The sequence below is a fragment of the Homarus americanus genome, unplaced genomic scaffold (genome assembly GCF_018991925.1).
Source record: "Homarus americanus isolate GMGI-L3 unplaced genomic scaffold, GMGI_Hamer_2.0 scaffold12662, whole genome shotgun sequence".
In the NCBI taxonomy this organism is placed as follows: Eukaryota; Metazoa; Arthropoda; class Malacostraca; order Decapoda; family Nephropidae; genus Homarus; species Homarus americanus.
In genome coordinates this window covers 67,805-80,362 of record NW_024748230.1, presented here as the reverse complement: position 1 = coordinate 80,362, position 12,558 = coordinate 67,805, and the positions used below count along the sequence as shown (strand labels likewise).

Below are 12,558 nucleotides of genomic sequence, written 5' to 3'. Positions count from 1 at the left end.
GGTGTGTAGGAGGGTACATGATACCCCAGGTGTGTAGCAGAGAACATAATACCCCAGGTGTGAATACGAGACCAAAATTAACAAGGGAATAATTACGAAACTGACGTGATAAGCTGTTGATGGTCAGGGTTACGTAGCAAGAGGCAGCTTCGCCATCCTGCTGCTACTGTTGCTGGTCTACTACTGCTGTTACTGGCTGCTGCATCTCCTGCTGTTCTTCCTGCTGTCTATCGCTGTTGCTGTCTCTAGGCAATGAGGCGAGGAGTTCTTAAGTTGTCTGGGATGTGTGTTTTTTGGGGAGTTAAGTCCAGGAGCAAAAAGTTGGGATAAAAAAATAAGTAGGAAGGAGAGAGTCAAGGTGAAGGAAGAGGGAGAAGAGAGTCAGGATGAAGGAGGAGAGAAGGAGAGAGTCAAGGTGAAGGAAGAGGAAGGAGAGAGTCAGGATGAAGGAGGAGGGAAGGAGAGAGTCAAGGTGAAGGAAGAGGAAGGAGAGAGTCAGGATGAAGGAGGAGGGAAGGAGAGAGTCAGGATGAAGGAAGGGGGAGGGAAAGAGTCAGGATGGATGAAGGAAGAGAGAATAAAGGAATCGGGATGAAGGGAGTTGGGAGAAAGGATAAGGGAGAGGAGTAGGGAATAAGGATAAAGGAGGGGAATAGGGAGGGATGAGGAGGGAGAGGAGTCGGGAGTAAGAAGTCGGGGGAGAAGGTCGGTGGTGGTCGGGTGTGTTTTATTGCAGGTTGGTGAAGATGGCGGGTCTCTTGTCCGCGCCCGCAGCCACGATGCTATCACGGCAACCCACACGCACGCACGCACGCACGCACACACACACACTAACACACACACGCACGATATCCACTAACACACACACACACACACATACACACGGTATTTACGTACACACGCATGGTACCCACGTATATAAACGCCATATTCACGTCCACACAGACCCATAAGTACACGTACACACACAATCACGATAGCTGAATACACACGCACTATTATCCCTTATATACTCTATCCACGTACACACGCGATATCCAAGTACAGTCATGGCATCTTACATACGAACGATATCCACATGCAATAACAAGATATCCAATCATACACGTACTATATCCACTTCACGATAACACGCAGCGATATCCACACGCACACACACACACGTAACATAATTCATTCACAGATGGCAGCAAGTTCAAAGGTCTTATTGACGCAGATTAAACCCAAGACGCGAAAACTACACAGAAAGACTCGTGTTCCGGGGTCCTGTGTATTGATGAATGGAGATTTTTATTTTGATACAAGTTACCGTCTTTTAAATATATTAACAACAGGTGAAATGTAAACAACTTAACAGCGACAACATGATATTATGTTAACTGCAAAATGTTGAAAAGTTAACAAGTACAAACAAATTAACAACAAAGTGTAAACAGGTGAACAAGGTATGAAAACACGTTATGGTGTAAACAAGTTAAGAGGGTACTCACGTGTGAGGTAGAGGACGGCAGCCAGGGCACCCAGGACTAGCAGAAGCAGCAGCACCACGGCCGTCAGCACCACACACGCCCGTCGACCACCTCTCTCCCCACGCATGAACTTAACCTTCCACGCCCGGAACAGTCCTTGCCTCTTCAGCTTCGCCGGCGTGGGCGTCGCTCCCCCTTTCCCGTGACGTGAGGAGGAGCGGAGGGAGGGTGTGGTAGTATGAGCAGGCGTGGGCGGGATGTGGGCGGCCTCTCGAGCTAACAGGGCGGATACAGTAGGCAGGGTCGAGGAGGAGGTGGAGTTTCCACAAGAATCGGTACGGACGAGGTACTTGGCTGGGGTGCCGGCCGTCGACGCCGCCCGTAGCGAGCCCCTAGAATTGTTGTAGCCGAGCGTGGGCGTACCGGGGCCCCCCTCGCGCGGGTACAGGTGCGGCTGGGCGTAGATGGGCTCCGTGCTAGAGTAGTCGCTGCCCCCGTAGTGGTAGTCCGGCCGGTGGTCCAGCGCCGGGTCCAGACGGTGCTCCCGCTGGTCCAGGTGGTGTTCGCGTGGCTCTAGGCGGTGTTCCCGGGGGTCCATATGGTGTTCCCGGGGGTCCATGTGGTGTTCCCGGGGGTCCATGTGGTGTTCCCGGGGGTCCATGTGGTGTTCCCGGGGGTCCATGTGGTGTTCCCGGGGGTCCATGTGGTGTTCCCGAGGGTCCATGTGGTGTTCCCGAGGGTCCAAGTGGTGAGGGTCCATGTGGTGTTCCCGAGGGTCCATGTGGTGTTCCCGAGGGTCCACGTGGTGTTCCCGAGGGTCCACGTGGTGTTCCCGAGGGTCCACGTGGTGTTCCCGAGGATCTACGTGGTGTTCCCGAGGGTCCACGTGGTGTTCGCGGGGTTCTAGACGGTGTTCGCGAGGGTCCATATGTTCTCGAGGGTCCATATGTTCGCGCGGGTCCACGTGATGTTCGCGAGGGTCTATACGATGTTCACGGGGATCCACATGGTGTTCGCGGGGGTCCCGATGGTCGCGGTGCTCTAGGTGGTGGTCGCGGTGGTCGACGTGATCCCCGCGGTGGCCGGGGCATTGGTAGACGTGGTCGTGGTCGCGGGGCGCCTGGCAGGAGTACATGGGCTCGCCGTGGGGCAGGTGGGCGAGGTGTGCTGGACAGAGGGGCGGCAGGGATGGGTCTGGGTAGAGGGTAGTGGTGTGCCCCGCCGAGGTGGGCACTCCGGACATCTGCACCACCGTTCCCGGCAGTACATTGTTGCCCGGCACGCCCGTCACTCCCAGCACGCGACCATTGTGGACGTGGGCCACGTGCTGGGGGACGCCCACGCCCCTAGGGGTATGTGTGTGGGCGTGGTGGATGGTGGGAAGGTGGTGTGGTCGCCGCTGGGACATGTTGCGTGGGGTCCCTCGCACGCTCTCGTAGACGGACTGATCGCTGTCTAGGAACGCCGGGTTCTCCATCTGCAAGGCCAAAGGAAGTGGGATTAGTCATTGTAGGTTATAGTGCGGCCAGCAGCTAGGAGGGACACGCCCTGCCCAGTGTTGCAACCAATCTATACTTCTATTGTTTATACACTGGCTCTACTCCTCTCCCACTGTTGTGTCGGGTGGATCAAGGGGTAGAGGAACCTTAAAGAAGGGAGAGTAATAATGGGGAGAGTGATGCAAGACAAGTGTGGAAAGTTACAAGTGAGAGCCAAGACAACAAGTACAAATATCCACAAACACAGGTTCATATCCTCAACTCACATACACAGTTCACAAAATAAATCTTAGCATCCACACAGACTCATAAACATTCAGTATATTTTGCAGCACACACACACACACACACACACACATACACACACACATATATATATATATATATATATATATATATATATATATATATATATATATATATATATATATATATATATATATATATATATATATATATATATATAAAGTACTGCAACAACAGAGAACTCAAGTCCAATATCCCGGTACAGAGGTAAACACTGTCTTGGCTCACCAATACATGCTACAAAGCCAAAAAAAAAAGAACATAATTGACACCCTAATACACGTAGATATACCGAACACCTTTTTGTTTAACAATATACCGATTTTTATTTATTGCGGTACACACTTGTATACCCTCATGGCTACGGTATACTCACGACACGATAACCAATTCCCACCAGTCGATATACCGATAATTATCTACATTTTAGTGTTATTGAATCCTTTATCATCGACTTCGACAGATCGAGTACTTCATCTACAGTGTTCAATATCTGTTATGGGAGAACAGATGGGGTCACTGTGTCCCCCTTGGCGTACTCCTCTACGTTAGTGGCTGCAGTTATACGTCACCTTTAGTAGCTAAAGGGGGATCTCAGAGGTAAGGGATGATGATGATGATGATGATGACATACACAATGATGATGATGATGATATTAACAATGATGATGACGATTTGGTGATATTGACAATGATGATAACGAATGGTGGCATTGACGGTAATAATGATGATGAAGACAAAGACGAAAAAAATGCCGGGTAATGATAAATAACAACGATGATGATGATGACAGTAATGACAATGATGATGACAAAAGACGAAGAACATGAAAATGATGATGATAATTGGAAAAAATATCATCAGCATTCCCTCCCAAACAACACCACTTCCCCTCTCCCCAACACCCCTTCCCCTTCCCTCTCCCCAACACCTCCTCCCTTCCTTATAATGACTCCTCAGTTCCAGTCCCCAGCCTCACTGAAGGACCCTTGAACACCAGCCGCGTACCTCAGGGACCATCCTTCCCCCTCCCTCTTTCTCTCACCCCCCTCCTTCCATCCATCCTTCTCTACCCTCACCCTCCTCCCTCCATCCTTCCTCTCAAAAGGTCTCAGTACCTCCTATTCCTGTACCATCCCTGAATCTTTCTCTCTCTCTCTCTCTCTCTCTCTCTCTCTCTCTCTCTCTCTCTCTCTCTCTCTCTCTCTCTCTCTCTCTCTCTCCCCGTTTCTCCCACCCTCCCATCATCCTCCTCCCTTCCTTCGTAACTGAGGGAGGGGAATAGGGAGGAAATGAATAAAGAGCGAAAAAAAAGAAGGGGAAAATGAATGGATAGTGTGGGAACGTGAGCTATACATGTACGTGCCTCGAAGTGTAAGTGACCTTATACACACACGTGTCTCATAGTGTACGTGAACTATATACGTACGTGTCTAAGTGTACGTGAACGATACATATACGCGTCCTAAGTGTATACATAAGCTATACATATGCATGAACTACACTCATACAATGGGGTTACGTATACATAACGCGCAACTATACACAGGGCCATATAACTTTAGACTACATGTGTGCGTCAGGATCAGTACACGTACACAGATCGCTCCTCCCAGCCTGGCAATCTGCTGTTTGTTCCGGCTGACAAGTAGGTGAGAGGGAGCAGGACACTGAAGCGTTAACGTTTTGGGTTTTATTTACAGTTTTTACACAATCTCCGGTTTTTCTGATCTCACTAGTGTATGATTTCTCTCGTGTGGAAGTTGTTTATCAAGCGAGGGATATTTTGTTCTGGTGTTTTTTTTTCCTATGATTTAACTCAGTGATAACGTCATTGGTCATTCGTTCATGTACGGAGGATATAAGAATACAGTGAAATTACAGTCTCTGTGTAATTTCGACGCCATTTTGGTCATTAACTCAGTTCGGTAGTTCAAATGAGACGGTATGTAACCCATTATTAAGGAAGATTATTAGAATATGTGCCATTATTATTATTATTATTATTATTATTATTATTATTATTATTATTATTATTATTACTACTATTATTATTATCAAAGCCAGAATCATGGTTGAAGGGAAGTGGGAGGAGGGAGGGAGGGAGGGAGGGAGGGAGGGAGGGAGGGAGGTAGGAAGGTTATAGTGTGTTTGCCTTCGTTTGTTTGTTTAGTGTGGCTCCCGGAGGTTGTTTGTTAACAGCTCACTGATAAGCCAACGTTGTCGATACCCGGCTTTATTTACACTCGCCTGTCCGTGCTTTTAAAGAGTGCCTGCCCGTTTACCCTTGTTCGTGCCGGGCTTTTACACCCTTACGTGCCTCACTGCTTGTATGTAAATGAGATGTTTCTGTTTCTTGTAAATGATGTACTTTATTTTGTTTGTAAATGATGTTTTGTTTACATTAAGTGCTTCGTGTCCTGTAGCCGTGTCGCGTTAGTTCTTCATACGACACAGAGACACATGTGTGTTTGTTTACATACGATAAACAGACGATTGGGGGAGCCTTTAAACTATCGTACGTCAGCCAGACAGACAGATGGACGGCGCCGCTGATCGCTATCAAGTTATCGTACTGCCGGAAGACGACACAGGAAGCGGATGGAAAGAGGAGAAGGCGCCAGGTTACTGAGGAAGGGGTGTAGCAGGTCAGTGGGGAGAGGGGCAGGGTGACGGGGACCTGGTGAAGGGGTGTAGCAGGTCAGTGAGGAGAGGGGCAGGGTGACGGGGACCTGGTGAAGGGGTGTAGCAGGTCAGTGAGGAGAGGGGCAGGGTGACGGGGACCTGGTGAAGGGGTGTAGCAGGTCAGTGAGGAGAGAGGCAGGGTGACGGGGACCTGGTGAAGGGGTTGTTGCAGGTCAGTGGAAAAGATGGTCAGGATGAAAGTGACCTGGTAAGGGAGAAGGGACCCGTTATGCCAGCAGTCTTTAAAGGAGTCAGGGAATGGGACCTAAAAAATCAGCAGATCACCCAAAGAGAAGGGGGAGGACCTGGGGAGGGGAGACCTGTAGGGAGGGGGAGAATCTGGAGCTTATCCCCTCCCTCACCTCTCCCCCTCACAGGTCATGGACAGGTCGTAGCGTCTTAATGGAAAAATGGAATCTCTCTGGATCATAATGGCGCTCGTCGGATGAAGGAGCCGAGTAAGCTAATTCACGTAACGTTAATTGTAATGGCCAATGGGGTAATAATGGCGCCTACTCCATTACCCGGGAGTAAGAGCCGTGTCTTCCCGTTACTGTGAGGAGTCGGACGATTTATTGTGATGATAACGAGGACAAAATTCCCGCCAGATGATTTTCCTCTGGACTTTATTATGTCGCTCAAAGTTTCTTACTGGACAAATTACCACAATAGAAAAGGTTCCCACTGGAGACACACACACACACACACACACACACACACACACACACACACACACACACACACACACACACACACACACACACACACACACACACACACACACACACACACACACACACACACACAGACACACACACACACACACACACACACACACACACACACACACACACACTAACTAGAAACACGGTCACGACAACATTGTGGTGGTGGTGACGTGTGTTTAGAGCATCGAGTGGCTGTCTCCGGGCCTGTGTTTGACTTGTGTGTGTGTGTGTGTGTGTGTCAAGACAGGGTACAGGAGGAGGAGATAGTTACCAAGGAACACAGAAATGGGCTAATGCAACCCCGTCTATCTAGTCAACCCCTCACCATCCCCTCCAGCCCACTCTCTCCCTTTGAGTCAATTGGTCCATCAACTCCACCCCCCTTACTCCCTTTACATACCCCCACACCTTCACACCCCCATTCATACAGTCCCCCTGATATATTATACACTATTATACATTACTACGTACAAATAAATTAAAGTCTGTTAATATAGAAGTGAGTGTGTGCATTTAAATTCGTATGTGCGTAGAGTCATGAGTTTGCTTGTGAGTATTGGCAGTAGAGGCTGTGTGTGTGTGAGTATTCGCTCCACTGGTTGATGGTGCGTGTGGGTGCGTGAGTATTCGCTGGTGAGGGTGCGTCAGAGTGCGGCAGAAGGGAGCCTCAGCGTCAGGTCCAGGTGTAGGGGAGGGGAGGGGAGGGGGAGGAGGGAAGGAAGAGGGGGAGAGGAGGAGAGCCGGGTGTAGAGGAGGCAGAGGAAGAATTAGTCTCACTCTTGCCCTCTCACGCTCACCCACAAACCCTCACACACACAAAACCCCAAAATATTCTTTACAAACTAATTAAAATCACCTGAAGATTAGCCCCCCACTTTAAGATTAACCACCCAAACGCTAAACCTAACCTAACCCCCTCAATCAGTGTACAGGTGTGTTCATACATCAGGTGATATAAACAGATCCATGTTTTCAATTCATAACTTCACTTCTAGATGACAAATAACACGATAGATGTTGAAGTTAGGCAAGAAGAGTTCCATTACAATAATTTTAAACCCACTGAAAGTTTATAAAATCCAATATATTTTACATCACAAAGTAATCATAAAAAAATAACAAATTATAAAAAAAATACACAGAGAAAAACGCACAAAAAATACAAGTAAAAAAATAAATTCTCTTATGACAGAAAATAATCTTAAGACTCAATTCTTAAAGAGAAAACATAAGAGAAACGTCCTTACCCGACAACAGCAACTTTCATCAAACGACAAGAAAGGAAACATTAAAAAAGGTCCTTAAATCCACGACAAAAACAAAAGTTGGCAACCGGCCGCGTCTTTCTATCAGTGAGGTCATGTGAGGTCGACCAAAGTTTCCGGTCAACACGCTGACCTGGTAGACAGACCCCAAGGCTAACCCGACCAGAGACCGTCCTCTGTGATTCTTACGATTCTTTGTGATTCTTGTAATTCTTTGGTGATTTGAGATTCCTATAATTCCTTTAATTACGATTATTTAGTTACTGTATATATTATCAAAATATCAGAGATAACTAAAAAATATAAATCTGGGGAAAGCATTACTTAATTTGTCACTTATAAAAATACAAACTTGACAAAAGCTACCAGAAGGTTCAACATAGTATTTATAGAGTACAGTGCCGTATATAGTCGTGCCAAACCAAGAAGCACTGAACTAATATAATCATCAATGTAACTCTAAGTATATCATAAAAAACAAAGAAAATGTTAAATGAGAAACTAATTATCTATCCAGCGTTACATATAATAAAAACAAAGAAGAAGATAATACAGAAAAAGGGAAAATAATAGTGGAAGTGAATAACGGAGGTACACGCGGGCGCCATCAACACTGTAGCTCAACCAGATTTCTTTTCCCAGGAGAGCCTCGCCTCGCCCGCCGAGCACCCTCATCCTCAGAGCGGCTGAAGACCACTATGGCTCATCACGACTCAATATGGCCGCCGCCGCTGCCACTACCGCCTTTAAGTCACCCTTTAAGGCTCCGGATTCTTGGAGATTCATGACTTATTTTTTTCCCTTCCAACATGTGGTTAAGAAATACGCTGGAGACTCGAGTGTATTTCGACGTCAATGTTTACCGTCGCTTAGTGAAATGAAATACAATCCAGATTATTTTCACGTACACTCCCCAACACAAGAGACAACCTCCTCCCCACCTCCTGCTACCCCCATGTCAGCTGTTATCACGGCAGCAGGCAGGCAGGCAGGCAGACCAGCAACGCCGCTATCACCGTCAGGTATCAAAGGCCCCTAGAGTCAATACCGGCCACTGTTCCCACCACCCTCAGCACACACACAATTTGTCCACAAACAAGGACAGGGCACCGCCACCACTACCAACGTCTGTGGTAACGTTTGTTCCTTCCTCTTACCGCCCTTGACCCTCCCCCTACTACCTGATATATCTGCTATACTAGTCCTTTAGCACGTCTCCTTCGCAACGACCTTTACTGCCCTCCTTCTCGGTACAGGTCGTCCTTTACTGCCCTGCTTCTCGGTACAGGTCGTCCTTTACTGCCCTCCTCGGTACAGGTCGTCCTTTACTACCCTCCTCCTCGGTACAGGTCGTCCTTTACGGCCCTCCTCCTCGGTACAGGTCATCCTTTACGGCCCTCCTCCTCGGTACAGGTCGTCCTTCACCCATCATCGTGTGTACCATTTCATCTCTTTCCCCCTTACCATGATCCCGTTAATGAAGTCGTCAGCATCACCTCCACCAACACTCCCTTCCCCTTCCGCTACGTTTTTACCATCAACACTCCTTCACCCTCGTTGTCAACATCGTCGTCTTTGCTCTCAGCGATCATGGCACCATTGTCTACACACGGTAAATGGAAATAAAATCACAAGAAAAATATCACATTTTTCCTGTGAGTTTTCTCTGTGAATATCATAGGTTAGATTGGGTTAGGTTAGGTTAGGTTGACTTCGGATGGATAAATAAATAAAAGTAAACTTGCACTAAAACCAATGAGCAAATTTATATACAGTGACTTATTTTCCTGTGACTATTTTCCCGTGACTATTTTCCCTCTGACTTTTTTCCTACATTCGTCTCCACCGTGTGACACTCAAACGATCAGTCTCCAACTTTTTTGTTTACGCAATGAACTCATCGGGCGAGTAGCTTTTACTCTCACCAACAGTAAGCTAGTTTAAACCCTCTGGCAGTAGTAGGAACTTTGAACCCCGCTGATATTAAGTTAGTTTAACTCCCCTAAGACACCGTTCTAGTTTAATCCAGTTCATCAACATTAAACCACGCTGTCGTGAAGATGGTTTAACTCCCTCGCGGTATTAATCTGAGACAGCAGGGCCCTTGAGCATCCTTCAAACGAGTTTTAATTTCACCATGACATGACTTAAAATATAAAGGTAGCATCCTCGTCTCTACCAGCCAGTACAGTACCCAAGTGAGCAGCATTTCACCTCGCTGATGTTAAGCCAGTTTAATTCCCCCACCACTATTCTAGTTTAGTGGGTGACACACAGGGGAGCCAAACCTCACTCCTAGGCCACGCAGTTTAGGGGATCTCTCTCTCTCTCTCTCTCTCTCTCTCTCTCTCTCTCTCTCTCTCTCTCTCTCTCTCTCCTGACAGGACATAATGGCATAAAGATTTACCACAAAACAAATAAAAAAAAAATTACAAAAGAAGCAATTTGTGTTAGACTTTATACAGGATAGATCTAAACAATATAACGAGAGGGGGTGACCATGCTAGTTTCTCAAAGGCTCGTAAGTTAAATTTTCCTCGTAAGACTTAAGTTAAAGGGAAAATTAATATAATATGTAAAATTGACAAAAATATGTTGATTTTTACCTGCCCCAGATACGTTCATAAGGTATCAGTTAAGGACTAAATTCCTCTAAAAACATTAACTGAATACGTTTATTTATCTATATTTTAGGGACATTAACTTCATGAGACTCTACTAGCTAGACTGTCCTCATTAGTAGTTCAGGTTAGGTTAGGTTAGGTTAGGTTAGGCTTGGTTAGGTTAGGTTAGGCTTGGTTAGGTTAGGTTAGGTTAGGCTTGGTTATGGGCAAGATATTACAGAACACAGACTCCACATTAACTAAAAATTCCCCATTACCAGTTAAGGGGAAAATTAAAGAGAATCTACCATAACTAAACACGTTCGTCCAGTAGCAGTTAGGTTAGGTTAGTACCAGTTAGGGGAACAAAATTAAGGTTCAGAATTTTTTGTTAATCCTAATTCAGGCCTAAATCAACGTCCGTCCCTGTGTGTGTGTTTGTCGACGGTGGTTGTGTGTGTTCTGTGACGCTGGTGATCCTGTGTGTGTGTGCGTGTGTGTGTGTGTGTGTGTGTGTGTGTGTGTGTGACGCTTCTAAAAGTAAATTACTGAATCGATCAGTTAAAAAACGGATAAATGAAAAATATAACAATAAAAATAAAATACTACTACTATACTACTACTAATAATAATAATAATAATAAAAACAATAATAATAATAATAATAAAAACAATAATAATAATAATAATAAAAATAATGAAAATAATAATAATAACAATAATAATAATAATAATAAAAAAAAAATGAAAATAATAATAAAATAATAATAATAACAATAATAATAACAATAATAATAACAATAATACACAACACAAACAACAACAATAACAATTTAGTAAACAAGAATAACAACCCACAAGGCCAACTTTCATGTATACTTTCAGTGGTTGTTTCCCCTCTCTCATGGTCTCTGGAGGATTATTGTAAGAGGCTCTCGAAGCACACTCCAGTTACTGTCTGTGTCCTCCAGGTGTGTGTGTGTGTGTGTGTGTGTATGTGTGTGTGTGTGTGTGTGTGTGCGTGTGTGTGTGTGTGCAAGTCATAACCGCAACTCCCCCAGGAAACAGGATTTACAGTCGGTACCCACAACCACAACAACCACTATCCCTCCCTTTTAACCACTATTACTACTAGCATCTCTTTCGTCACCAGTGCTACTTCCCCCAACAACCACGACCAATGCACCTACTACCATAAACACTCCACCTAAACACAACCACCATTACCACGTTACAACCCAAGTATACCACGTCACAACCACTATTACCACGTCACAACCCAAGTATACCACGTCACAACCCAAGTATACCACGTCACAACCACTATTACCACGTCACAACCCAAGTATACCACGTCACAACCACTATTACCACGTCACAACCACCATTACCACGTCACAACCACTATTACCAAGTCACAACCACCATTACCACGTCACAACCCAACTAACACGTCACAGTCCAGGTAGTACCACGTCACAACCTAACCACCACTACTACCTATTTACTGCACCAACAACCACCAAACAAAAACCACAAAGACGACCACCAAAAACCGCAACCAAAACACGAATAACCGCAACAGAGACCAACCAAAAACCCGCAACCAGAAGAACAGAGAACCTGAGACGCTTTACCAACACTCAATAACAAACGACAATTGAACCCAGCAAGAACAGAGAGTAGAACCTGAGCGTATCTATCAAGAACACACACACACACACAAACACAAGAAAGTAACTCTCTCTCTCTCTCTCTCTCTCTCAGGTAACAAGGTACATAAAACAAGCGAACGTCCCCCCACCTTCCTTGTTCCTCACCATCTTTGCCTCCCTGCATTATTACACGCTACAAACCCAAAACTGTTGGATGAAGTATAAACCCAGATCAGTGTTTTGTTTTGTACTGATTTGTTTTAATGGTTTATTCTATATCATTCAACAGGAGGACCCAAGAGCATTGTTTGTGGAAATTCGTAGGATTCTATATAATTTGACACGAGG

The 12,558-nt window shown here is 45.8% G+C and overlaps 1 protein-coding gene across 1 annotated transcript in view; it reads right to left on the bottom strand.

The window, feature by feature from the left end:
* The window catches only part of LOC121880225, a 153,293-nt gene that overhangs the window by 101,453 nt on the left and 39,282 nt on the right, over positions 1 to 12,558 (bottom strand). The window contains exon 2 of the mRNA XM_042387385.1: positions 1,491 to 2,946. Within this exon, the coding sequence (XP_042243319.1) occupies positions 1,491 to 2,946 (1,456 nt within the window). The remainder of the gene's footprint in view (positions 1 to 1,490; positions 2,947 to 12,558) is intronic.